We start from the raw sequence: 25086 nt of genomic DNA, 5'->3' as shown, positions 1-25086 counted from the left end.
TTTAACACCACCAGGGGTGCTGTTGTAAAATACTGTGCGAAAAACATCATTTATGACTACATATCCCAGCATTCAACACCACTCTTTGACCTTCCTGGAAGCGTGATTATATTCTTTACAATGTTACTAAATATGAGATGATAAACTCATGTAACCAGTTTACACTTATTTCGTATACACTGTAGCCAGATGCTTACGCAGAAATGTATTCGACTGTATGGCTGGTGCGCCCTCCACATGCGCAAGAGAATATGGAAGGAACTAGCAAATCGATCACTCGTACCATCAAGACGCTGTTGTAACAATCATTTGGGAGATTTATACCGGAATGAGTCCGTACAAAGATATATTCGGCAGCTTGTGGAAGAGTACAGAGATGTCACCAAAACATTACAACATGGGTTTCTCAACGACCCCGCCAGGAAAGAGTTGAACAAGAGACAGGTGGGACTTTCACCAGTGGCCACTGCGTTTCAGAGCGCTGAACACGCCGTGAAAGACCTAGAGGAGGTTGAAACTCTGCTTCAGAGTAAGTAAGCTGTTTTGTGTATTTTGTTAAATTGCTACCTAGCTAGTGGTCTTTCTGTATCTTCCTTTCATAAGTGTCTGTAACGCCTACGTGCCGCAATAACCAGAGGTCGCCAATGCTTCAATAACAATGTGCTAACTGTGAAACGTGTCATGTATCTGAAAATGTTGTACAGTCATCCAATTTCTCCTTTTACAGAGACAGTCGGTTCCAAAGAGGAAGACCGACAAATGGTCCAGCTACTGGAAGAGGAACAAGCACAGATCACCCAAAGAATCGAGTCATTGAGAAAAGATGTACGAACAGACATTAGACACAGAACATTTTAAATGTCTGCCTTGGTCTGTCTGGAATTTGATGAGAAAATCTGAATTCATATTCCCCCAGTTGATCCAGACACTAGTACCCAGTGACCCACACGACACCAGTAATGTCCTTCTGGAGGTGGTAACAGGGCGGACAACAGGAGGTGAGTCGGTGAACTGTAATTACTCAATGAACAGCATAGGCCATGGACAACGGCTCTCCATTACACTCCTGGTCCTGATGATAATGTATGTCCCCTCTCTGGTGCACATGTTTGGATCCAGGTGACATCTGTCAACAGTTCACCAGAGAGATGTTTGACATGTACCAAGGCCTTGCCAGCCACAAGAACTGGGACTTTGAGATCTTCAACTACACACCTGCTGAATATGGTAATGCTTCTCTTCTGTCTGTCCTACTGTCTCTGTGTTTTATGGGTCACTGGATGAAAGTGTCTGCGTTTATGTATGATTGATTGGTGTGTTTTATGGTCTGATTTGATTCACTCAGGTGGACTGCACCATGCAGCAGTAAGGATAGCGGGGGAGAGTGTGTACCGGCGTCTGAAGCATGAGGGAGGGACACACCGGGTCCAGAGGATCCCCGAGGTGGGCCTGTCCTCCAGGATGCAACGCATTCACACAGGAACCATGACCGTCATCGTCCTGCCACAACCCAACGAGGTACACCTGTCTGTCCTGTCTGTCGGTCTGCCTGTCTGAACGATAATACATTGGGATTCTGTTTTGTAGCTGGACATCAGCATTGACCCTAAGGACCTGCGGGTTGATACGTTCAGATCGAGAGGGGCGGGAGGTCAAAGTGTCAACACAACGGACAGTGCTGTCCGAATAGTACACCTGCCAACAGGTAAGCGCTTACAGTTCGGGGAAACAGAATATTTATTGACAATCAACTTTAAGAAGTTTAAAAAAAATCAATGCCACTTCTCAATTCTTGATTTTGAATTGATCTCCTGATATTGACTGAATTGAAATGGAATTACTGACTGGCCCGTTCTGACTCTAGGTACGGTGGCAGAGTGTCAGACGTCCCGCTCTCAGCTGCAGAATCGCGACACGGCCCTGCGCGTGCTGAAGGCCCGCCTCTACCAGAGCATGATGGGCAGAGAGACGGAGCAGAGACTTACGGCACGCAAACAGCAGGTGATCCCCGACACACAGTCCCATCCTAACGCTTTACTGTCCCCCTCCTCCCAACTCACCTCAGAGCCATTCATGTTACTCCTTCTCCAGGTGGGCACTCGCTCCCAGTCGGAGAGGATTCGCACCTACAACTTCAGCCAGGATCGCGTGACAGATCACCGGACTGGCTATGTGACCAGAGATATCAAGGTGGGCTTCTAACTATTTAAACAAGCAGTCTATAATGGAAGTTGATTTGTTGTGTAATGTTTTTACATGTAGTGGTAATAGTTGGTTAATGTGTCTTCTGCATTCCCTTGGCAGGAGTTCATGAGGGGCGGGGAGCCCCTGGATGATCTGATCTCAGAGCTGTTGGAACACGGAGACAAGGAGGCTCTGCTGGAGCTGGTGGTGACCTGCAGTCAGAGATACTGACTCAAGACAGTGTGACGCCTTAGTTCTGGGAGCTAGCTGATATGACCCACTGCAGCAGCACTGACAGGAGAACAGTCAGACCAGATATGGAAGCAGTCGCTCGAACACTTATTCAGTTTGTGAAAAGAATTGCGTGTGGGTGGAGAAGAGAGCAGAGAGAGCCTGGCTACAGACAACCCAGCTCTTTAACCAGTCTCAGACATAAACCCAATTACACCCTAGCAGCTTAATAAAGTCCTAAAACTTGACTGAAAATAGTTGGTGATGAGCCCTGCTCCTATTGGGTGTGTCAGAGCTATGTTTCAGCCCAACACACACACTCTAATCTCAAGCACCCAGGCTGTCTGGCAGCTGGCCAGCCATGGCATCAGTATCTCTCCTACACAGCCATAGCAATGAGCATGTGTTGGCACCAGTGAAGGGTTGAATTACCTTCGAGGCTACTCGAGCCCCTGTGAAATGTTTGAGTTGCTCTGACAGAAGTCTGCAAAATAAATCCATGGAAGATTATTGATTACTAAAGGAAGAAGCACAGAGAAAGTGTACACACCAGCAGAATATATATTCAACAGTGCTCACAATAAAAAAATAAAAGTACAATCTTTAATCAATCATACTGTAGAAAACTTGCTTTGCATTCTTTCTCGCATACTCCAACCATGCTGGAGTACGGTTCACGGCTGGGATTCCCCAAAGCATCGTAGCACTAGGATGTTAATACCATTGAAAATAAATAGACAAAAGATGGCCGTAGTGCTACGATGGTTTTGGGAGACCCAGGCATGAGAATGTACTGGTGGTGATGTGGAAAATAACCACCACCACAGTAAGGACATCACAGGGGTCCTTCACAAGCCAGTTAAAAATACATCACACACGCATAAGAAAATACCTCTGGGAATGATATATAGTCTGTCCGTCACGGCTGTATGCTATTCAACTCAACTAAAAACAAGCAGGAGGGCATCAGGCATTGAAAAAGGAAATTGTAAAGAATAACACTTCATGTTAGGACAGCTAAAGCCACTGATCCAGCTTGTTTCAGACATCTGCTTGTCCTATTCAACCCCAAAAGCTGCTGATATACTGTAACTTGGGTGGTTGGATGGGTAAAATTCAACCTGAACAATTCTGAAATGATGGCATCTTGGTGAGTAGCTAACTCGAGTTCTCTGTAGCCCACAGGGACCTGACCTGCGTATCCAGGTTTTATATGACGTTGCTCGAATTGTCCCCTTACACAATAACAACAGTCTCCAACAACATCCCCCAGTTTGTCAAGGCTCGTTTCTGTTTAAAAATAGTTAATATCTGAGTTAGCCTGAGTATTAGTCATCATCTCCCCGTTGCCTCAGGCTCCTGGAGGATTTCCCGTTCTCTGCTTTCCTCTTCCTGAACGTGGCCCCGGCTTCCGACGCGGGGCCACCCTCGTCGCCCAGAGAGGTGATGATACGCTCCCTAAACTTGGGTTTGGGCTCAGGCGGCAGCTCCGCGGGGGCGCTAGCTGCTCCTTCCACCTGTGGTAGCTGCAGGTCCACTTTCTCACTGGAGGAGAGAACATGGGTGGGGTATAGAGCAGGTAGGTGAGTTATTAGTTTAGCATTTAATAAGGCACACAATAACAAGTTGGCTAAAATAGAGAGACTAGCACCAGGGTCCTGTTCATTAAGGCAAACTAACAAAATCTCATAGTTAAATCCAAATGAAGACATTGACAGTATAACAGTCTCTTACTAAGGCTCTTCTACTTCCTGTATCTGCTCCCAGGCTCCGTAAGGGTTGGTCTTTCTGGGCTTCTTAACAGCAGGCCTCTCCTCTTTCTCCTCAGGCACAGCTGCCAGTGTGTCTTTGGCCCCTTCGTCTCTCTTCCCCCCATCATCATCCTCACCATCTTTATCCTCTCCCTCCTTGTCTGAAGGCGGTGTATTCTTTTTGTGAGGAGAGCAAATGATTATTGAAATGATTGTCAGTCACCATGACTCAAATCCTAAACTAATGCCTACTATTATTGGTGCCCATTCACTACCAATGGGGTTGTATTGAGAACTGAGTCTCACCCTGAACTGAATCTTGGTACCTGTTTGGAATCCTCTCTCTCCCCGGCTCCGTTGGTACTGTTGGAGCTGTCCTCCCCAGAGAGGGGTTCTGGCTGCAGGGCAGATGGGTCATCTAACCCTGGGGGGCCCAAAGTCTCTCCACTGGGCCCAGACCCAGACTCACCACCGTCAGGGAGATCTGCAGGTCTTTCCCAGCTGGACTCTGTCAGCGTGGGGGAAACATCAAAACTATGTCAAACATAATTATGTCAAACATACATCATTCTTGTCATCACCTGTCTTCATAGACTGACCTCCAGTCTCTGTGTTGTAGTAGTATGTAAATCCATCAGAACTGACAGCCTCCATCCAGGCACTACCTAAGGAGATCTACAGAAAAAAAGTGTGTTCACACCAGGACTTGAATGCATTACCTCAGTACATTGCATTGACTCTAAACATATCAAATGGGTAACAACATACAAGCGACTTCCTGGTGAAATGAAAGGTATTAAGAAAAAAAAACATTAAAAAGTAGGGTGTACCTCGGTTTGACCCGGCTGTGGAGAGGGTGTGCTTTTTCCCTGCAACCCACATGGTTTGTCCCACAGAGATTCTGAAAATATATAAAAACACAATGCTTCAGGAGAAAGGTGAATGGTCCTAGGTGTATGTTCAAAACTGATTTATCAAAGTCACAGTCTGACTTTTAACCCGTCATCTCTGATATCTGCGGAGGTGTTGTGGTCTTCAGCCTACCCCGGGTTCGTACGGAGAGTTGCAAACCAAATTCAAGGGCTTTCAAGTACTTTTTAAGCACAAATATTTATTTCCAAGGACCAGCAATTTGTGATAGCTCCTATTATGCAATTGTTTCTATTCGCCACCAGATGGCGGTATATTCGCCAAAACCTCATGAAAAAAAAACGTACTTATTCATTACTACCTTAAAGGCTCTACTCAATAATACATGTTTCACTACTTATTTACTACATGTACTACATACATGAGGTAAATCAGTTGATGTAATTTGAGTAGTGATGAGCAGAGTTTTGGGACATGCCTACTTGTGAACACACATTTCTTATTCGCATTACTACACAACTCCAGCTTTATGACAGTATTGTAGTTTTATTGGGCATTTGCGAATCTACCTCTCAATAGCTACGACAAAGCGTCTTGCTTCTGACTAGCAGCTTTAGAGTCGCTGGTCGGGAGAAGGGCGGGTGGGCTGTGTGAGGAAAACGGCACGTGAACGGCAACCAGTACAGCAGGAGCACGGCTGCCGCTTGATAAAATGGAATATCGCAGGCGCCCCTTGAATGAGGAAAAAAAAAATATCTTAATGTAGAACTGGCACCAGCGCAGGATGCAGTGTTGTGCCTTTCCCCTCCAGGGCCGATTACACCATGTTGCCCAGGATTTTAGCTATCGATGTGACGTTTGGCAGTGCCTAATCAGTCGGTTCTGTACCTGCCCGGCTGAGTGGCAGTGTGGGTAGAATGAGAGAGCTCGCCTGGCAACCAGAGTGGAAACACATTAAATAAAACTTGGTAGTGTACCTGTAAATGAATTCGTAAGACCAATATATTTTTCTAATATTTTTCAAATTAACATATTTGATATTTTTCTGTTCTCCTCTCATTTTAATTCAAGTACCAACTTCAGATTTTCAAGGTATTCAAGTAATTGAATTTCAGAGTGACAAATTCAATTACTTTAAGTACTTCAAGCACCTTGTGTGAACCTTGCCTACCTCCTGTCATAGAGTTGTAGTAGTATGTGAGTCCTTCGCCTGTCTTTCCCTCCACCCAGTTCTCGGATTCGTTTCTGGGCATCCTCTCCTTTCCAGGCTTTCGCTTCTTTTCTTGTTTTCGAGGTGGAGATTGAGATGGAACTGGGCTTGGAGTTTGGGCTTTGGTTTGAGATGGGGAACCTAAGCAAACACACAAAATCACATTGATATATTAGCCATTTGAGCAGACCCTCTTATCCAAAACAACCTACACTGAGTGTGTTCTAACAACTTTTTAAAAGCTTCATGTTTCATTAGTCGTATGTACCGTATATGAGTGGTGTACATCATCCAACAAAATGCTTACTTGACAGGTTCATCCTCGACAATGCAACAACAATAAGAGATAATAAAATATTAGAGTACAAAAACTATAAGAAACAATGGTAATAAGTTAAACACTTATTAGACGGTACAAATAAAAACAGACTGGCAGGTTATTAAGTTAGTAAATCAATAAAACATTTAACTAAGAAGTTACCTGATGGTTTTATCCCCAACCTTTTCATATCCTCCTCATAAGCTTTCTGTGCAGCCGCCTCCATCGTTGCAAACTCTTTAGACTGACGATCCTCCTTCTTCGCCTTGTCAATGCTCTTCTTTTGCATCTGAACAGAAGAGGGGCCGGAGTATCAGTCAAGTCACCAATGAGATGACAGCATGGTGTGAGAGTGGCATATCTGGACCTTATCTCTGCTTAAATACACCACTAGGCCAGCCAGGAGGGCTATGTATGCCAAGCTGTGTTTACAAAGCATCAATAGTTTCCCTCGCAACAGTGACCCCTGTTGATACCTCTGTGTAATAACGTGTTATCAGCAGACTACATAGAGCCCAGAGAGAAAACAGTATAGTCTCAGGTGATTGACAACATTTATGGCATCTGTATTTCTTATGCAGTATGGTAACTACAACCCTGGCACTGACAGGCACCCATCTTTCTATGTTTCACAAGTGAAGGCAAAACACAATGATGACAACTCACCTCAGCAATTTTGGCAGCAACATTTTCTTTGTGATTCTTCCCTCGTTCATGAAACTCAACACTCTGCATGAGAAACAAACAAGCACAGGGGTGAATATATGATCAAATCTTGTCCTCAGCCACAACCCCTTGCAGTCATAACATAACCGACTACTCTCTCTTTGACACACATCACCAAGAACAAGTAAGCATTCATTCAATGTTAGAAACATGGGAAGGGCTTAGTCAAAGAGACTTAATAACTAGCATGATGATCATGCCTGAATGGGTAGCTAGTCGGCTAATTACACCACTTCACATACCGGTACAAATTACATGACAATTTACTCAACACTCACAGGTTTATTATCGGCTATCCAGCACTTGCAGTACTGGCAGAATTTCTTCGGCTGGGACTTCCAATATTCTGACCTGAGTAATACAAACAACATAAACAACTTCATAAACATGTGTTTGAAAGCTGATCAGAATAGCAATTTGGACAGTGAATAAAACACAACCATGGTCGTACAAACTGAACTAGCTAGCTTATGTTAGCTTATGAGTAGATGCAACAATATGAACTCAAATGTTATTGGTCATGTTATACAACAGGTGTAGACTTTACAGTGAAATGCTAATTTATGAGACAATTCCCAACAGTGCAAAGTTAAAAAGTAAGACATAGGTCTACACTACATTGCCAGGTCACAATTGTAAATGAGAACTTGTTCTCAACTTGCCTACCTGGTTAAATAAAATAAAAATTAAAAAATTGTTTTAATGGACAAAAAAATGTGCTTTTTATATATATATAAAATATGTTTTTGAAAGAAAAGCACATTTAGTTGTCCATTAAAATCACATCAGAAATACAGTGTAGACATTGTAAATGTTGTAAATTACTATTGTAGCTTGAAACGGCTGATTTTTAATGGAATATCTACATAGGCGTATAGGGGCCCATTATCAGCAACCATCACTCCTGTGTTCCAATGACACGTTGGGATAGCTAATCCAAGTTCATAATTATAAAAGGCTAATTGATCATTAGAAAACCCTTTTGCAATTGTGTTAGCACAGCTGAAACCTGTTGTTCTGATTAAAGAAGCAATAAAACTGGCCTTCTTTAGACTAGGTGAGTATCTGGAGCATCAGCATTTGTGGGTTCGATTACGGGCTCAAAATGGCCAGAAACAAAGAACTTTCTTCTGAAACTCATCAGTCTATTCTTGTTCTGAAAAATGAAGGCTATTCCATGCGAGAAATTTCTAAGAAACTGAAAATCTCATACAACACTGTGTAATACTCCCTTCACAGAACAGCGCAAACTGGCTCTAACCAGAATAGAAAGAGGAGTGGGAGGCCCCGGTGCACAACTGAGCAAGAGGACAAGTACATTAGAGTGTCTATTTTGAGAAACAGACGTCTCACAAGTCCTCAACTGGCAGCTTCATTAAACAGTACCCGCAAAACACCAGTCTCAACGTCAACAGTGAAGAGGGCACTTAGGGATGCTGGCCTTCTAGGCAGAGTTCCTCTGTCCAGTGTCTGTGTTCTTTTGCCCATCTTAATCTTTTATTTTTATTGGCCAGTCTGAGATATGGCTTTTTCTTTGCAACTCTGCCTAGAAGGCAATCATCCCGGAGTCGTCTCTTCACTGTTGACGTTGAGACTGGTGTTTTGCGGGTACTATTTAATGAAGCTGTGTTCCAATGGCACTCCGTTGTCAGTTTAGCCTACGTTTCACTGATCGTAGTAGCATTTTACTCCCTCTGTTTAATATAACACACATACATTAATTATTAATTTCGGTTGCATATCCTGATGTGAAGTTTGTTCTATAGAAAGTATTTGACTCTAGTGACAAAATTAAGGAAATTAGAATTTCGGCAGGCAAGAAAATGGCTTTAGTAAATCTTAAACGAAATACTCACATTGTGTCTTCTGATCCAATATAACGTTAATATAATTAAGGTTAAACAACCTAGCTAGCTACACACAAAAGCAGATGTTGAACATTTCTCAAGCAACAACAGCACCGCGTCCGTTTCTTATGACGTATATACGGATGTCTTTGAGGGTCAAAATTGTTTGTACTCGCTACTGTTATCGCTTTTATTGGCATTATTTTGACAACACAATCGTTTTAAAGTGTCGTTTTAATCGCAGTTTATTATAACGAATATGAGAAGAATGTATCGAATAACAAAATTAAGTATAAATATGTCATCCGTCCTGAGTAGACGGAACAAATAGTCTATAGTCCTTTTACTTTTCAAGACCTCCCATATGGTCTAGCGGTTAGGATTCCTGGTTTTCACCCAGGCGGCCCGGGTTCGACTCCCGGTATGGGAACAACTATTTTATTTTAAAATCATTGAACATGATGTTCTCTATAGTAGTGTTTTTTAATAACCCTGCTCCTCGAACACATTGGTGGAAAAAGTACCCGATTGTCATACTTGAGTAAAAGTAAAGGTACCTTATAGAAAATGGCTCAAGTAAAAGTGAAAGTCACCCACTAAAATACTACTTGATTAAAAGTCTGAAAGTATTTGGTTTTAAATGTACTTAAGTATCAAAAAGTAAGTATAATTGCTCAAATATACTTATGTATCAAAGTTGCCTCACTTTCGAGGGCCTGATGCGGTTTCTTCTCTCAGTAATTATTTGTCCCGTTTTCAAGAAGACCCTCTCAGAGGGAACGGATGTGGCCACTATGCTCTCTCTATGCAGCCTCCCTGTCATTACTTTAGTAAGCCGTGGGTATCTTCAAATCTTCAATGAAGTGACATGTAACCGACATGTAAGAAGTGGTTACCTTTGACAGTGGTAAGGCAAACTTCAGTAGCTTTTTGGACTCTTTCCCGCACTGAAGCCTATGTGCTCTCGTAAAGTTGTGGAATACGTGAGTTAATACGTTTTGAAAGGGTTTTCCTGCTTGGAATTGTGTACATTGGATTTAGACTATAGCTCTAATTTCTAAAACCTCTGTCCTCCATGATCGAATATGGCTGGAAATCTGTGGCAATCATTTTAGCCAATGCAATATCAATGTGGCCTTGTTTTGCAACATAGTTGGCATTGTTTGCTACTTTGAGATAAACTGGTCCATAGAAGATTGTGTAGCTGTGGGTCGCGGAGTAGGCCTACTTGACTGAGTGGATACAGCTCCACGTGTGGTGGTTCTGGCTCCACCACAATCACTAGCAGGCCCGCTAGTTTCTCGAAGCTCCGCTACAGCTAGCTTCACAGTTCGCATATGCCGGCGTAGGTTGTGCGTAGAACCGGCACTGTGCTCTAACATTGTCTACAATATTAAAATGCATCCAAATGCTACTATGCTTCCGACTCATTTTACAGCTCTTCCTCTCTCCTCAGCTGCTAAGTGTGTGAGTGAGTTGGTTCGGCCCTCCCTTTACATCACTTCTCGAATACCCCCAACAGTACATATTTGTATTGTAACCCCGGATTAATCACCAAACCCTGTTTACCAAGACTATAATGAAAAGTGTACTGTTTAGGGCCCTCAAGGGTTCGGAAATATCACTCTACAGTACCAATAAGCTTACCTATGGATTTGACTGTTAAATTGCTACTTTCCAACCTCCCATATGGTCTAGCGGTTAGGATTCCTGGTTTTCACCCAGGCGGCCCGGGTTCGACTCCCGGTATGGGAACGACATTTTTATTAAAACTTTGAACATGTTATGCACAGTAGGCCTATAGATACAGGTATATGACTGCCTGTGGCTTTGCCTGTTAAATTATTGCGAACTGACAAAATAGAATACTCTATCCGATGTAGGCTACTCTAGTAATGCTGAAACTAGCGCTCACAGTCTCAGATCAGAATTACACGTTCATCCACGTTACTCAAACGTCAAATGTCTAAGTGCTTAGACATTAACTCCGCATTTTTGAGGTTAGGCATTAACGGTGAAATGTTAAGGTAAGGGTTGGGATAGGCTTAAAACAGAAAGCGTTACATGACATTTGATACGGAAACTGAATTACAATCAATCTGACATATATAGAGAAACTGTAAGAACTTCACCTGTGAAAATAACCAGTAGCCTACTAACTCTAGAGACAGAATTGAATATCAGGTCCAAATAACTTTTTTTATAATTTGAAAATCTTTAATTTTAGTTTTTAAAACAACTACAGTCGTTCAATTAAATACAGTCAAAAAAATGTTTTGGAGAAAGAGATGGTGAGGTGTACCATGAAGACTAACCTGCTTTTTTTGAAATAGTGAAAAAATTAGTAAACAGACAGAGAATGCAATATAAGTGATCTTTATCCTTCATCCCAAAAAACAAAACATCTACCCTGTGCTCTTCATCAACAAAATTATAATTAACCATAAAAGTGCAATATCACAAATAATAGGAACAAAATCAATTACATTTCAATTCACACTTGTACAATCAGTGCAACAATTACAAATATTTCATAGATATACCAGTGAATCTTTATAGTTTAAAAAGTGTCCAAAACACAACTTGAAGTCATTTCCCTGTCTTGGTGAGACATTTTGTAAACAGATTCAGACGTTAGCTTTAAATTTGGTTAATATGCTTCACAATAAAAATGTAAAATAAATCATGAAGAATATTGCATCAATACGATCAGCATCCCAACAATGCACACTGAAAGTTAACTTTAGTCTCTACACTAATCATAAAATATTTATTTTAAATATACCTTGCCATGTAAAAATTAGACCAAATACACCCACCCAGACAATAGGGAGTGATTTAGACTTTTTTTAGCAGCATATTTGGTGCTCTCCATTAAGAGAAAATACACCTTTTATTAATCAGAATTCCAAAGTAAAAAAACTAATTATGTGGCTTAATTAGCATAAAGTGGCAGCTCTTTCTTTAGTATGTTAATGTAACCATAACATGGTTAAAACTTGTTAGTGCATAAAAATATCAACAGGGGGATTCCCCTTGGCACAGACCAAATTGGACAGGTGGAGAATGCATGTTTGACTGAGTGCTGACCACACCTCACATACCCAATCATGAGGGCGTTCTACACAAGGTTGTTATTCCCTATAGTTTGGTTGACCTGCCTTCTCAATTCCCCAAGAAGACTTTGTGTGGCAGTGAGTGACCCCAACCAGCAGGGTCTATCTACATTGCCATCTCTTCTTCTTCTCTGAATCTCATCTCTCCATTCATGCCTCTCTCAGTAGCAGCCATCCCTCCAGCTCCCGTCTCGTAGGGCACTCAGGCTGGACAAGCTCTTAGGAGGCGTCAATAAACTGGGAAAAAGAAGATCAGATTGAGATGAAAAATAGGAAATTATGATCCCAGACAACAATAACCTAGTTTTGAGCTTGTTGGCGCTCCCCTAGTGTCCTATAGTAGCCTACCTGCGTGTGGGTTGGGCGATCTTGCTTCGAGGTGTGGAGCTGGTCCCAATAAAGGAGGCGGGGCGGGGCAGACTGCTCCGGGGGGGCGTAGGAGTGCCCCCAACCCCCACGGCTGGTTTACTGGGGAGGGGGATGCCGCTCAGGGACTGCAGACTGGTGGAGGTCGGCATGGTAACTGGCCCTTTCACAGTGGGGCTGACGTAGGCTGTGGCTTTGAGGGGTTGCCGTGACAACGACTGGAAGTTCCCCACACTCTGGACTCTGTTCTGCAACTGACCGGGTGAAGGGACTAGTGGGGAGAGGGTTGACAATAGATCATATACAGATTAATGGATTGATATAATATTCATGCTTTCCTCAGATGTACTGTATAATGTATGGACTACCTACTTAGAATGATAATTTTCAATTTGATGAATTCTGGAAAGTCAATCAAGCCCTGCAGTTTAATAGTATGTGTATGGTCAGAGCTAAAACAAAGAAGAGGGTATCTCACTGGAGGACTGTAGCCTGCTGGCCAGCCCATTGGACGAGTCGAAGCTCAGACTGTTCCGAAGGGTGGAGGGAGAGCCGATGTGATTGGCTGGGCTCAGTGGACTAGGCACACTGGGAGCCCTGAACAGGTTGGGCATGCTCCTCCGCAGCTTATCTATATAGAATGTACACACACACACACACAATATTCCTGTATGAATTCAAGGCCACAGAGCTAGATGACTAAGACTTTATCATTTCAGATTCCACATAGAGCCCTCTTCAAGAGGAATTATGTGCCACTCACTAGTCTCTCTTGAAGAACACCAGTGTTGAGGCCCCAAAGAGAAAAATCTCCTGTAATCTCACCACCCTCTATTCAGTGTCCCTCTCCGGTTCAGCTAACAGAACAGAAACAGAATAGCCTCCAAGAGCTTACGGAACAGTCAGTGTCTCAAGAGGCTTACAGTGAGCACATCCCTGGTAGTCTGCCAGTACAGTCAACAGGCTAGGGAAGTACCTACGGTAGTAACTAACGAGTGGGTGACCTCTTCCTCCATTAACATAAACAATGACAAGTTGAAAACAAACCTAGAAATAGATTAGTATAACTATTTCATAAGAGGGCCATCATGTCGTGTGTCAATTATTTTGTAGCCCTACTAATATTGTACTTTGTTATGCAAATGTTCCATCAAGAAAACAAGGCTTGTTTGAAAAATGTACTCATATCTGCATTCCAAATGTGATCCCCAAAATATATAGTGAACATAAATACACAGAAAACACAAACATTATTAGAAGAGAGTCTTGCAGAGCAAGAATTCTTATTAGAAAGTGTGAGATTTCATAAATTTAAACAGAGGGCCAGGGTTGAGTCCAATAGATACCGAACAGAAGAATACACACACACATACATACAAAATGGAGGAGTCCAGTGCAACTACCCCCCCCCCCAAAAATCTCCCATTTTCTCTAATGAACGCAACCCAAGTACCTGCATGGGCCAGGCCTGCTCACCTGATCCAGGCCTGAAGCCCTGTTGTTCGGGTGTGTAGGTGCTGAGTGTGGGGCTGGCCAGGGCCTGGGGTGGGGGTGGGGGTGGGGGCTGATAGGAGAATCCTCCAGAGGGGTACTGAGGGCTGGAGGGGCTGGAGAGGCTGGTTGTGCTCCTCCTCCAGTCCCGTATGCTGGAGAAGGTGTGGGAGTGGGAGAGGCCGCGCTGCAGGGTTGGTCCCACACGGGTCAGACGGGGCTGGGGAGGAGGTAGCTGCCCGTACTCTTCCTCATCCTCTTCCTCCTCCAGGTCAGCCTCGCCGTTGTGCTGAAGGGAGAGGAAGGAGAAGCTGGCGCTGCGGCGGTTGATGGAGGTGGGGGTGGTGGCGTAGTCCTGACGAAGACCTGAAGGAGGGGGAAATACGGACAAGCGCAAACACACAAACACGCACGCGCACACAATCAGTCGTCACCTTCTGCGCCTGAGGTTAAGGTTAATAAAGCCTGGATGAAGCCTGAGGTCTTGTATCACATGTTACAGTGTTAGAAGGGAGAGAAGGACAGAGGAAGATAAGGAGAGAGAGGAACAATAAAGGGCAAGAATATGGCCAGGAATCCAAGACCACTTGAACTGACCAGTAACAACTCTGGGCCCTACCTTTAACCTTGGGGCCTAGAGTTATTCCCTTTCAGGTCACCTGCTCAATAGTTAATAATAATAATAATAAATAATAATAATAGTTCTGATTTATAAAGCATTTTCCACACTTTTACATAGAAAGGGGGGAAAACTCACCTCTTACTATATAAAACAATATATAGTCATAACTATGTGACGACAACAGTTTTTAATAAAGGGTGAGGGACTCACTGTCCTCCTGCAGACGAGCCATGACCTGGACGTCAACAAGGTCCTGCAGCTTGTATCCCTGCGTGATGGAGTCATCCTCCAGCTCGGAGGCACTGAGCTCACTGTCCATGGAAGACTGGGGGCTGAGGAGGAACCGCCGGAGGCTGCGGCCTTCAGCACACAACAACACAGTTCAGAGGTCAGATCACAGACAAATTACATTGCAGAGATTTTACATTAACAATGAACACAAAGAAAACTGACCAGATGAAAAGCAAGATTAGTTTAGATAGAGGCACACTGGTAGCAAAAAAACATCACTCTCCCTTTAAGAAACATTGCCGAGTCACTGTTAGTGGGGAGGCCACGTCATGGAATTGTGCCTTTGGTGATAGAAGCACCAGAAGCACCACAAATCACAGACAAAGCTAGAAAAGGCCATATTGTGTTTATGGCCACTCCAAGCCCCCATGGCCATTTTCCATTATGGCCGCCAACCAGATCTCACAGGCTCGACCTAGCTGTGTGACATGTGGCGCTTCCTTCACCAAAGGGACTATTCCACTCAAGTCTGTCTCCTCACCATCGCACTGTTGAACTTCGCATGGCAAACACCTGAAGTAGCAGAAACTGAACACACACTGAAACACTCCTTCTCTTGCCGTGACAAATGATGAATGATGACCTTGGGGGCTTCTCAATAGTCTATAACGGCTTCCTCTCCTCTCTTCTTGTGTCCACCTCTATTCTGATCTGACAAGACAGCCAGAAGGTGAAACTTAAGGTATTTCACCAGTCCATATGTCTAACATCAGCAGGAACGAAGGAGAGGAGACAAGGAGAGGAAGCTCTTTCAAACAGACTATTGAGACGCAAACCTTGACATGACAGAGACTGAGACAACGTGAGCCAGCGGGGGAGCGAACGAGGCTTACTGCGATTGGCTGAGTGATTGGCTGGGAGGAATGTGGGAATTCTCTCAGCCGTCCCTACAGGAGTCAGTGACAGGTGGAGGAGAGGATGGAGGGGTGAGGAGAATGAGGCTGATGGAGGGAGAAAGAAAGGGAGGGGACAGAGACAGGATAAGGGGGAGAGAGAGAGAATCATGGAGAGTTGTTTCAATGGAGAAAAAAATAAAACTATTCCAATGAAGAGACTGTGGTATTTATTTCAATTGTGAAATACCATGTTTAAGAAGTAATCATGGATGGAGTAGCCCTCATGTCTAAGAACCAGGGGTTTTCCTCGCCTGGTGAACTGATCAGGAGTGTTGAGTTTCTGCTCAACACGGCCCAGGATTTTTCTGCTCAATATGGCCCTGATTCTGCTCAATAGGGCGCAGAGGTTTCCTGCTCAATAGGGGCAAGAGTTTCTCCTGATCAGGTTGCAAGGTTGAAAAACCTCTAGTTCAACTAATGTCATATGGTAATATTATGGTAACATTATGGCAACATTATGGCAATATGTACCCATGTCACATAGTAATCTGTGTGTGTATTTACCAGGTCTGTCAGCGGGCGGAGGGGTGGAGCAGGACCTGGAGAACGAGGCACTGAGGGGGGACACTCCAGCTACACGTCTCAGGGGGAGGGCAGGGGAAGAGTGGCTGGAGAAGACCCCCCGCCACCTATGGACTACGCATGGGAGGGAGGGAGGGGAAAAGGCAATGTCATACTCTATCGGACCACCCCCAAAACACACACAGCTGTCAGTGCTTTCCGGGCCCCTCACAAGGAACAGAGGTCAGCAGTGTGAAGCGGTTGTTTACCTCACACCCAGCGCGTCACATTGCTGTGACAGTCACAGAACCACTATTCAGTAGCAGCCAAGGAACACATCTGCTGTCCAATGCCCAGGAGACAAAGCTGCATTCACAACCTCACACACACACTGCTCAACACACCCATTCAGCACGGGCCAGGACCAGGGACGGAGCAGCGACCACACACACCTTCTGAAATATATTCATAGAGGAGACCTACAGGAATAAACACCCGCTTAGCATATTTACAGAAATCTATCTAGAGGAGATGTGGTGGATCAAAAGAACAAAGAGAGAGGAGAATGATAAATAAATGTTGCAGAGCTGAGAAAGCAAATCATCTCTCTGTGTGGTGGTTCGACTGTGAGCTGCTGAACACAGCGCTGCTTATATCCCTGCACCAGATAGAGTGGGGTTATGTTATACCTGTCACTGAGAATATAAACCACTTAGCAGCATTGAGGCGAGGTGCCTTTCATGTAAACACGGTAACCATGGTTACCCCTCTGGTTGCTGAGGGAGGCCCTGTGAACGTAGCAACAGGCAGATAGTAGGTCAAGTGTGAAAGCAGTGGAAGGCTTTTCCTGCAGTTACAGCTACTGTGGAATTAATATACAGGCTTCTAGTATAGATCCTTACAGCAATATATTGTAGTAAAATACAGGTAACTGCCAAAATAAAGGAAACACTAGTATGAGGGATAAAAGTATATTTTATAAGTATTACACTTTTTGTTGTTGTTCCCTTTATTTTGACGGTTACCTGTAGTTCACTGATGAAATGGCGGCAGGTAGCCTAGTGGTTAGAGCGTTGGACTAGTAACCAAAAGGTTGCTAGATCGAATCCCTGAGCTGAAAAGATAACAATCTGTTGTTCTGCCCCTGAACAAGGCAGTTAACCCACTGTTCCTAGACCAGTTAACCCACTGTTCCTAGACCAGTTAACCCACTGTTCCTAGACCAGTTAACCCACTGTTCCTCGGCCGTCATTGTAAATAACAATTGTTCGTAACTGACTTGCCTGGTTAAATAAAAAATAAATAAATAGCAGCTTCACTGATGCAACGATAAGCTGTTGCATGACAAGTATATAATTTGAAGGCCAAGTTAAATAGGATCTAATATGCAAAAACATTTGATACATTTCAAATATATAATAGTAAAAAGAAATACAATTAAGCTGACGTGTGTGTTTACTCTAAGTTGTTGAAAGTGACGCACACAGACAGTTGCGGCCAGTGCTTCACCTCTCATTAAGAGCTTAGAGGACTAGAGCCGTATTAATACAGTACCTTCAGCAAAGACCGTGGGAGACGTCACATCTATTCACTGTTTCACACCACAGCTTCCTCTCAGACATGAACCCAAGGTCCACTCTCAGTGGTCATTAGACACCATAAAATGTCTCAGGAGTAGAGGCATTAACCCTGACGTTACCGCTAAATTCCCAGTTGGCCACTCACACCTTCACTTCAGGGCCTCTCATTCGACCCGGTCACCTCTCTACTGCAACCCTTCTTCAGGTAGATGCTGTGAATTAGAATGTGATCTCCATCACCTAACCAGGTGAAATGAATGTCCTCACTGTCATAACCATGGTGTGAATGTGTGGGTCTGTAGGTTGGTATACGGCTGTCTTTTCAGGAGTGACTCCGCTTGTGCGTGACCACCGTGCGTAGTTTAATGATACCAGTACTGTGTGTAGTTTAATGTAGCTGGTGCTGTGTGTAGTTTAATGTAGCCGGTGCTGTGTGTGACTAGTGACTGTCTGGCAAGGTGCTGTACTTTTATCTCAGAGTCCAAAATAGTCTGGAGTTGGCTGGTTACATAATCCTGAGACTTGAGGACCTGTTTCACACTGAGCTCAAGGCATCACAGTGCTAGCCTCCCCCCTCACCTCCATGTACCCACACACACAGTAGAATCATAACCATCTGTTGAAAGGAAGTCTTTGAAAACTAAACTTTTTGTCAGGTTGATAGAAACCTATGGTCTATTATATAGCCATCCATCTATCCACCCTTTTCGGTCCCTAGTTTCCACCCCTCCTCATACCTTGGTCCAACCTGAGGCACAGTGAGCGGGCCGACTCCACCTCTGTTCTGGGGCTGTCCAGGACCTGTCTGCTCCACTGGAGGGGGGTAACAGGGCTCTCCCCCCACAGCCGGGCCTTGGCTGACACATACAGCCTGCAGGGAAGACCGGATGAGAGCCAGAAGAGGAGGAATGAAGAGGATTTTACTGCACTATAGTCCCATATCAACCCTTATGGGCCTACAGGGAATACTGGTTTCAGATCAGGGATACGTTTTCCAGTTTTACTATGATCCCAAAAATGTACATCAAGCCACAACCTCACTTAGGACCTGAGAATATAATCATATTGATTGTAGCCAACCAAGTGCAAACCGTGGCGCATAGTGTGGAGCAGCCAATTCTGACTGCAGTCCAAAATTGGTTTTGGGCACTATAATGGATTTGACATAATAAAGATTGAGTCACAAGTATAATGTCACCTTTTATCAGCGGGTATTCTTATGCATACGTTTTACCACTAAAATTATAGCACTTCTTGTGTCCAGTCGTCCACCCCCAAGTCGACATGTCTCAGACTGATGCGGTCTAGCCTCCATTTCAACAGGCACATTTTCACAGGGCACAGTGGCCGTCTGCTCAATCATAATCGTTGACTATGATAACTGCAACACATCGATGTTTTGTGTTTGCTAATGAAAAATCGAATAATATTGGAACAAGTGTCCGCTCCATATTTCTGTCCAATTTGTCCTTGAAGGTGTGGCTTTGTTGTCGTATATCAGTCCTACTAGGATTGGAGTCTCATTTCCAGGTACACCATTATATTCCATACCAGAGTAACAGTCACATATCCTATAAAATAAACAGAACACTGCATCACCATCGTATATGACAGATCAATTGTCATATGCAATAAGGACTGCAAGTTTCAAAGAAATCTGTCAGATTAAATTTGCCACCTGTCAACTACATTATACAAACCATTGGATATTGTAAAATAGTTACCAGGTAGCTTCAGAGTCTTCAATAGAGAATAGAGCATCTAGGTCCAGAATGTCCACCTCATCCAGAACCGTACGTTCCATATAATCAGCCTCCGTGTCGAGAGCAGTATCCACATAATGCGAATGTAAATATTCGAACGGTTCGTCCAACGGGAAAAATGACTCCAAGGAAGACTGGCACAGTAGCGTCGGTAACGGACTAGGTATGCAGTAGCTCCCGGCCATGTAGGCCGGAGAGGGAGGTAGAATGTGGGGGTTGCCAGTGCAACCGTTCGCCCGCGTCCTCAATTGCTCATTTTGCCGCTCCAATTTCCGAACCAGCTCTTGGAGCTTTTTCACCTCCAGTTCGGCGTTCGCGGCATTGCTGTTGCCGTTGACATCCGTCATTATCTGGGAGTTCATCACTGCTGCATCCATTGGATGGAAAAGTACAAATACCCGATATATATTTTTTATTAAATGGTGGACGGGGTAAACTACACTCAGTCTCAGCTCACCCGTTGCCCACACTGTGATTTGGGTATGGGTTGTATCTCGCTTGCTCTAGTGCCCATCAGGACTAGAGCTTTCAGATGTCACCCAATAAGGGATGGTGGCGTGCTACAGACTGTCTCCACCCCCAAAGTGCTGAATCCACCGCGGGAACTGTTGCCTAATTAGTGATTTCAGGACAGGTGCGTGCAAGCGTTTTCTCCTCAAACTTCACAGTTGTCACATTGATAAGTGACAATTATTTGTTTGACCACAAAGACAATGCACAACACATTGTCTTTGTCCGTAAAGAAGGAGCAGACGGCCACTGTGCTCTGTGAAAATGTGCCTAAAGAAGATGCAACATTTTTGTTTCAAATATGTTTATTAAAATAGAGAATGAGAGATTACGTCGGAAGTGAAAATATATTATTTGATCATAGCCTACCTTTTGATAACACAAAATATTGGCTAAACCATTAATATTTTATCTACAAACATACACAGTTGACTTCATTGATATACACATAAAGATCTATTGAATTGAATAATAATTTCACCAGCCACTGTACATATTCTACAACCGCATGCTCAGAGCGCCCATGCATCTTGAACACTCCCCAGGTTAAACCAGGGCATTTTATGCCCATTTATCGCCATCCTGTGGTGTAAATTGAGACGGCAAATGATGGTACTGTGGTAACTTTTTCCAATTTAACGCAGGAGTGAAAGTTCTGAAGGCACGAAATAAAAATACAGAATCTGCACCGCAGGTTTCAGCACCATGGACAGCGACTAAGGCAGAATCCCTAACGTGGACTTTCAGCACCCCATGACAGTGGACAGCGCCTGGTTAAAGTGCAGCTGTAACGTTACTGGCCATTTATTTTTTTATATGGAATAAAAACAGCATATTATAGCAAGGTATATGAAAAACAAAATTTTATTTTCAATATACAGACAAAGACAATGGATAGGTGTATTGCCAGAGATGGCCCTCTGGTGGCAGAAAAAAAACATTACAGCCTATATGGAGTTGGGCATTCTGCCCTCACATGGACAGAACCCCTTTGAATTTGTACATGTATTTGAGTCATGTACTTGGTGGCTATTTCCAGATCTAAATAACCTTTAGGGGACATATAAAAAGCTACAACAGGGGTTGGATGAACAATTTGTCCACTTACTAATAACAGTTCTGATCTCAGAGGAAGATAATGATGAAGATGTTGCTGTGATTTCCCTGTGTCCAGTTCTATTCTGTCCCCTCCACCTCAGCGTTTCTTCCAGGTGAACTTCCTCCTCGCTCCCTCCTGGCCCGGCTTCTTCCTCTCCTTAATTCTGGGGTCAGGGGTCAGCAGCCCAGCTGAGAAGGAGGCAGAGATGCAGGTCAAAGGTCAAACCAAAAATAGTACAATACATCAACAACAAAGCAACAGAGGAACAGTGTTGTTCATTTGATGTACATTAAAACGGTCCTTCTCTCAACACATATCAAATGTGCAGGCTAAAGTTAAATCTAGACTTGGTTTCCTCTATCGTACTCGCTCCTCTTTCACCCCAGCTGCCAGACTAACCCTGATTCAGATGACCATCCTACGCATGCTAGATTACGGAGACATAATTTATAGATTGGCAGGTAAGGGTGCTCTCGAGAGGCTAGATGTTCTTTACCATTCGACCATCAGATTTGCCACCAATGCTCCTTATAGGACACATCACTGCACTCTATACTCCTCTGTAAACTGGTCATCTCTGTATTCCATTGCAAGATCCACTGGTTGATGCTTATTTATAAAACCCTCTTAGGCCTCACTCCCCCCTATCTGAGATATCTACTGCAGCCCTCATCCTCCACATACAACACCCGTTCTGCCAGTCACATTCTGTTAAAGGTCCCCAAAGAGCACACAGCCCTGGGTCGCTCCTCTTTTCAGTTCGCTGCAGCTAGCGACTGGAACGAGCTACAACAAACACTCAAACTGGACACTTTCATCTCAATCTCTTCATTCAAAGACTCAATCATGGACACTCTTACTGACAATTGTGGCTGCTTTGCATGATGTATTGTTGGCTTTACCTTCTTGCCCTTTGGGCTGTTGTCTGTGCCCAATAATGTTTGTACCATGTTTTTTGCTGCTACCATGTTGTGCTGCTACCATGTTGTTGTCATGTTGTATTGCTGCCATGCTGTTGTCATGTTGTGTTGCTGCCATGCTGTTGTTATGTTGTGCTGCTACCATGCTGTTGTCATGTTGTGTTGCTGCCATGCTGTTGTAATGTTGTGCTGTTGTCATGTTGTGTTGCTGCCATGCTGTTGTCATGTTGTGCTGTTGTCATGTTGTGTTGCTGCCATGCTGTTGTCATGTTGTGCTGCTGCCATGCTGTTGTCATGTTGTGTTGCTGCCATGCTGTTGTCATGTTCTGTTGCTGCCATGCTGTTGTCATGTTGTGCTGCTGCTATGCTGTTGTCATGTTGTGCTGCTGCCATGCTGTTGTCATGTTGTGCTGCTGCCATGCTGTTGTTATGTTGTGCTGCTGCCATGCTGTTGTCATGTTGTGCTGCTGCCATGCTGTTGTTATGTTGTGCTGCTACCATGCTGTTGTCATTTGTGCTGCTGCCATGCTGTTGTCATGTTGTACTGCTGCCATGCTGTTGTCATGTTGTATTGCTGCCATGCTGTTGTCATGTGGTGTTGCTGCCATGCTGTTGTCATGTTGTGCTGCAACCATGCTGTTGTCATGTTGTGTTGCTGCCATGCTGTTGTCATATGTGCTGCTGCCATGCTGTTGTCATGTTGTGCTGCTACCATGCTGTTGTCATGTTGTGCTGCTACCATGCTGTTGTCATGTTGTGTTGCTGCCATGCTGTTGTCATTTGTGCTGCTGCCATGCTCTTGTCATGTTGTGCTGCTGCCATCATGTTGTGTTGCTACCATGCTGTTGTCATGTTGTATTGCTGCCATGCTGTTGTCATGTGGTGTTGCTGCCATGCTGTTGTCATGTTGTGCTGCTGCCATGCTGTTGTCAAGTTGTGCTGCTGCCATGCTGTTGTTATGTTGTGCTGCTGCCATGCTGTTGTCATGTTGTGCTGCTGCCATGCTGTTGTCAAGTTGTGCTGCTGCCATGCTGTTGTTATGTTGTACTGCTGCCATGATGTTGTCATGTTGTGCTGCTGCCATGCTGTCGTCATGTTGTGCTGCTGCCATGCTGTTGTCATGTTGTGCTGCTACCATGCTGTTGTCATTTGTGCTGCTGCCATCATGTTGTCATGTTGTGTTGCTACCATGCTATTGTCATGTTGTATTGCTGCCATGCTGTTGTCATGTGGTGTTGCTGCCATGCTGTTGTCATGTTGTGCAGCTGCCATGCTGTTGTCATGTTGTGTTGCTGCCATGCTGTTGTCATGTTGTGTTGCTGCTGTCATGTTGTGTTGCTGCCATGCTGTTGTCATGTTGTGCTGCTGCTATGCTGTTGTCATGTTGTGCTGCTGCCATGCTGTTGTCATGTTGTGCTGCTACCATGCTGTTGTTATGTTGTGCTGCTGCCATGCTGTTGTCATGTTGTGCTGCTGCCATGCTGTTGTCATGTTGTGCTGCTACCATGCTGTTGTCATTTGTGCTGCTGCCATGCTGTTGTCATTTGTGCTGCTGCCATGCTGTTGTCATGTTGTACTGCTGCCATGCTGCTGTCATGTTGTATTGCTGCCATGCTGTTGTCATGTGGTGTTGCTGCCATGCTGTTGTCATATTGTGCTGCAACCATGCTGTTGTCATGTTGTGTTGCTGCCATGCTGTTGTCATATGTGCTGCTGCCATGCTGTTGTCATGTTGTGCTGCTACCATGCTGTTGTCATGTTGTGCTGCTACCATGCTGTTGTCATGTTGTGTTGCTGCCATGCTGTTGTCATATGTGCTGCTGCCATGCTGTTGTCATGTTGTGCTGCTACCATGCTGTTGTCATGTTGTATTGCTGCCATGCTGTTGTCATGTGGTGTTGCTGCCATGCTGTTGTCATGTTGTGCTGCTGCCATGCTGTTGTCATGTTGTGCTGCTGCCATGCTGTTGTCATGTTGTGCTGCTGCCATGCTGTTGTCATGTTGTGCTGCTGCCATGCTGTTGTCATGTTGTGCTGCCATGCTGTTGTCATGTTGTGCTGCTGCCATGCTGTTGTTATTTGTGCTGCTACCATGCTGTTGTCATGTTGTGTTGCTGCCATGCTGTTGTCATGTTGTGCTGCAGCCATGCTGTTGTCATTTGTGCTGCTGCCATGCTGTTGTCATGTTGTGCTGCTGCCATGCTGTTGTTATGTTGTGCTGCTGCCATGCTGTTGTTATGTTGTGCTGCTGCCATGCTGTTGTCATGTTGTGCTGCTGCCATGCTGTTGTCAAGTTGTGCTGCTGCCATGCTGTTGTTATGTTGTACTGCTGCCATGCTGTTGTCATGTTGTGCTGCTGCCATGCTGTTGTTATGTTGTGCTGCTGCCATGCTGTTGTCATGTTGTGCTGCTGCCATGATGTTGTCATGTTGTGCTGCTGCCATGATGTTGTCATGTTGTGCTGCTGCCATGATGTTGCCATGTTGTGCTGCTGCCATGATGTTGTCATGTTGTGCTGCTGCCATGCTGATGTCATTTGTGCTGCTGCCATGCTGTTGTCATGTTGTGTTGCTGCCATGCTGTTGTCATGTTGTGCTGCTGCCATGCTGTTGTCATTTGTGCTGCTACCATGCTGTTGTCATTTGTGCTGCAGCCATGCTGTTGTCATTTGTGCTGCTACCATGCTGTTGTCATGTTGTGCTGCTGCCATGCTGTTGTTATTTGTGCTGCTGCCATGCTGTTGTCATGTTGTGCTGCTACCATGCTGTTGTCATGTTGTGCTGCTGCCATGCTG

At 44.4% G+C, this 25086-nt stretch overlaps 3 protein-coding genes and 2 non-coding genes across 7 annotated transcripts; 3 read left to right on the top strand and 2 right to left on the bottom strand.

Annotated features, from left to right (window-relative positions):
- Positions 1-58: 58 nt before the first annotated feature.
- mtrf1 (mitochondrial translational release factor 1) lies at positions 59-3026 on the top strand. The gene is made up of 9 exons (XM_021608606.3): positions 59-529; positions 728-825; positions 917-998; positions 1120-1227; positions 1346-1518; positions 1588-1705; positions 1865-2001; positions 2092-2190; positions 2305-3026. Exons 1-9 carry the CDS (start codon positions 190-192, stop codon positions 2413-2415), a joined length of 1266 nt encoding a protein of 421 aa, XP_021464281.2. The 5' UTR covers positions 59-189; the 3' UTR covers positions 2416-3026.
- On the bottom strand, positions 2959-9289 carry LOC110527375 (WW domain-binding protein 4). The gene is made up of 10 exons (XM_021608608.3): positions 9148-9289; positions 7570-7642; positions 7232-7294; positions 6728-6854; positions 6208-6387; positions 4997-5067; positions 4766-4841; positions 4493-4674; positions 4150-4343; positions 2959-3960 (listed from the first exon to the last, which is right to left on the bottom strand). Coding segments are annotated over exons 1-10 (1185 nt in total). The 5' UTR covers positions 9150-9289; the 3' UTR covers positions 2959-3743.
- A 207-nt stretch (positions 9290-9496) lies between these two features.
- trnae-uuc (transfer RNA glutamic acid (anticodon UUC)) lies at positions 9497-9568 on the top strand. The gene has a single exon. It is a non-coding gene; the product is annotated as a tRNA-Glu (tRNA).
- Positions 9569-10821: 1253 nt separating this feature from the next.
- trnae-uuc (transfer RNA glutamic acid (anticodon UUC)) lies at positions 10822-10893 on the top strand. Its single transcript has one exon. It is a non-coding gene; the product is annotated as a tRNA-Glu (tRNA).
- Positions 10894-11333: 440 nt separating this feature from the next.
- Positions 11334-20391, bottom strand: LOC110527369 (SLAIN motif-containing protein 1). Of its 3 annotated transcripts, none has more exons than XR_016497069.1 (9): positions 19726-20353; positions 18739-18872; positions 16425-16556; positions 15858-15965; positions 14944-15093; positions 14097-14594; positions 13099-13251; positions 12603-12891; positions 11334-12491 (listed from the first exon to the last, which is right to left on the bottom strand). XR_016497069.1 is itself a non-coding variant. In XM_021608597.3 (9 exons), exons 1-9 carry the CDS (start codon positions 20139-20141, stop codon positions 12416-12418), a joined length of 1839 nt encoding a protein of 612 aa, XP_021464272.2. In that variant the 5' UTR covers positions 20142-20391; the 3' UTR covers positions 11334-12415. The 3 variants fall into 3 exon arrangements, 2 of the variants coding, with proteins under 2 accessions (XP_021464272.2, XP_090096354.1); XM_021608597.3 differs by having other exon boundaries at positions 14097-14477; positions 19726-20391; XM_090240228.1 differs by lacking the exon at positions 15858-15965 and having other exon boundaries at positions 14097-14477; positions 19726-20350.
- Positions 20392-25086: the final 4695 nt, after the last annotated feature.

This window comes from Oncorhynchus mykiss, chromosome 7, assembly GCF_057628025.1.
Source record: "Oncorhynchus mykiss isolate SJ-2025 chromosome 7, ASM5762802v1, whole genome shotgun sequence".
NCBI classification, from domain to species: domain Eukaryota; kingdom Metazoa; phylum Chordata; class Actinopteri; order Salmoniformes; family Salmonidae; genus Oncorhynchus; species Oncorhynchus mykiss.
This window is presented reverse-complemented; position numbering and strand designations above follow the sequence as displayed.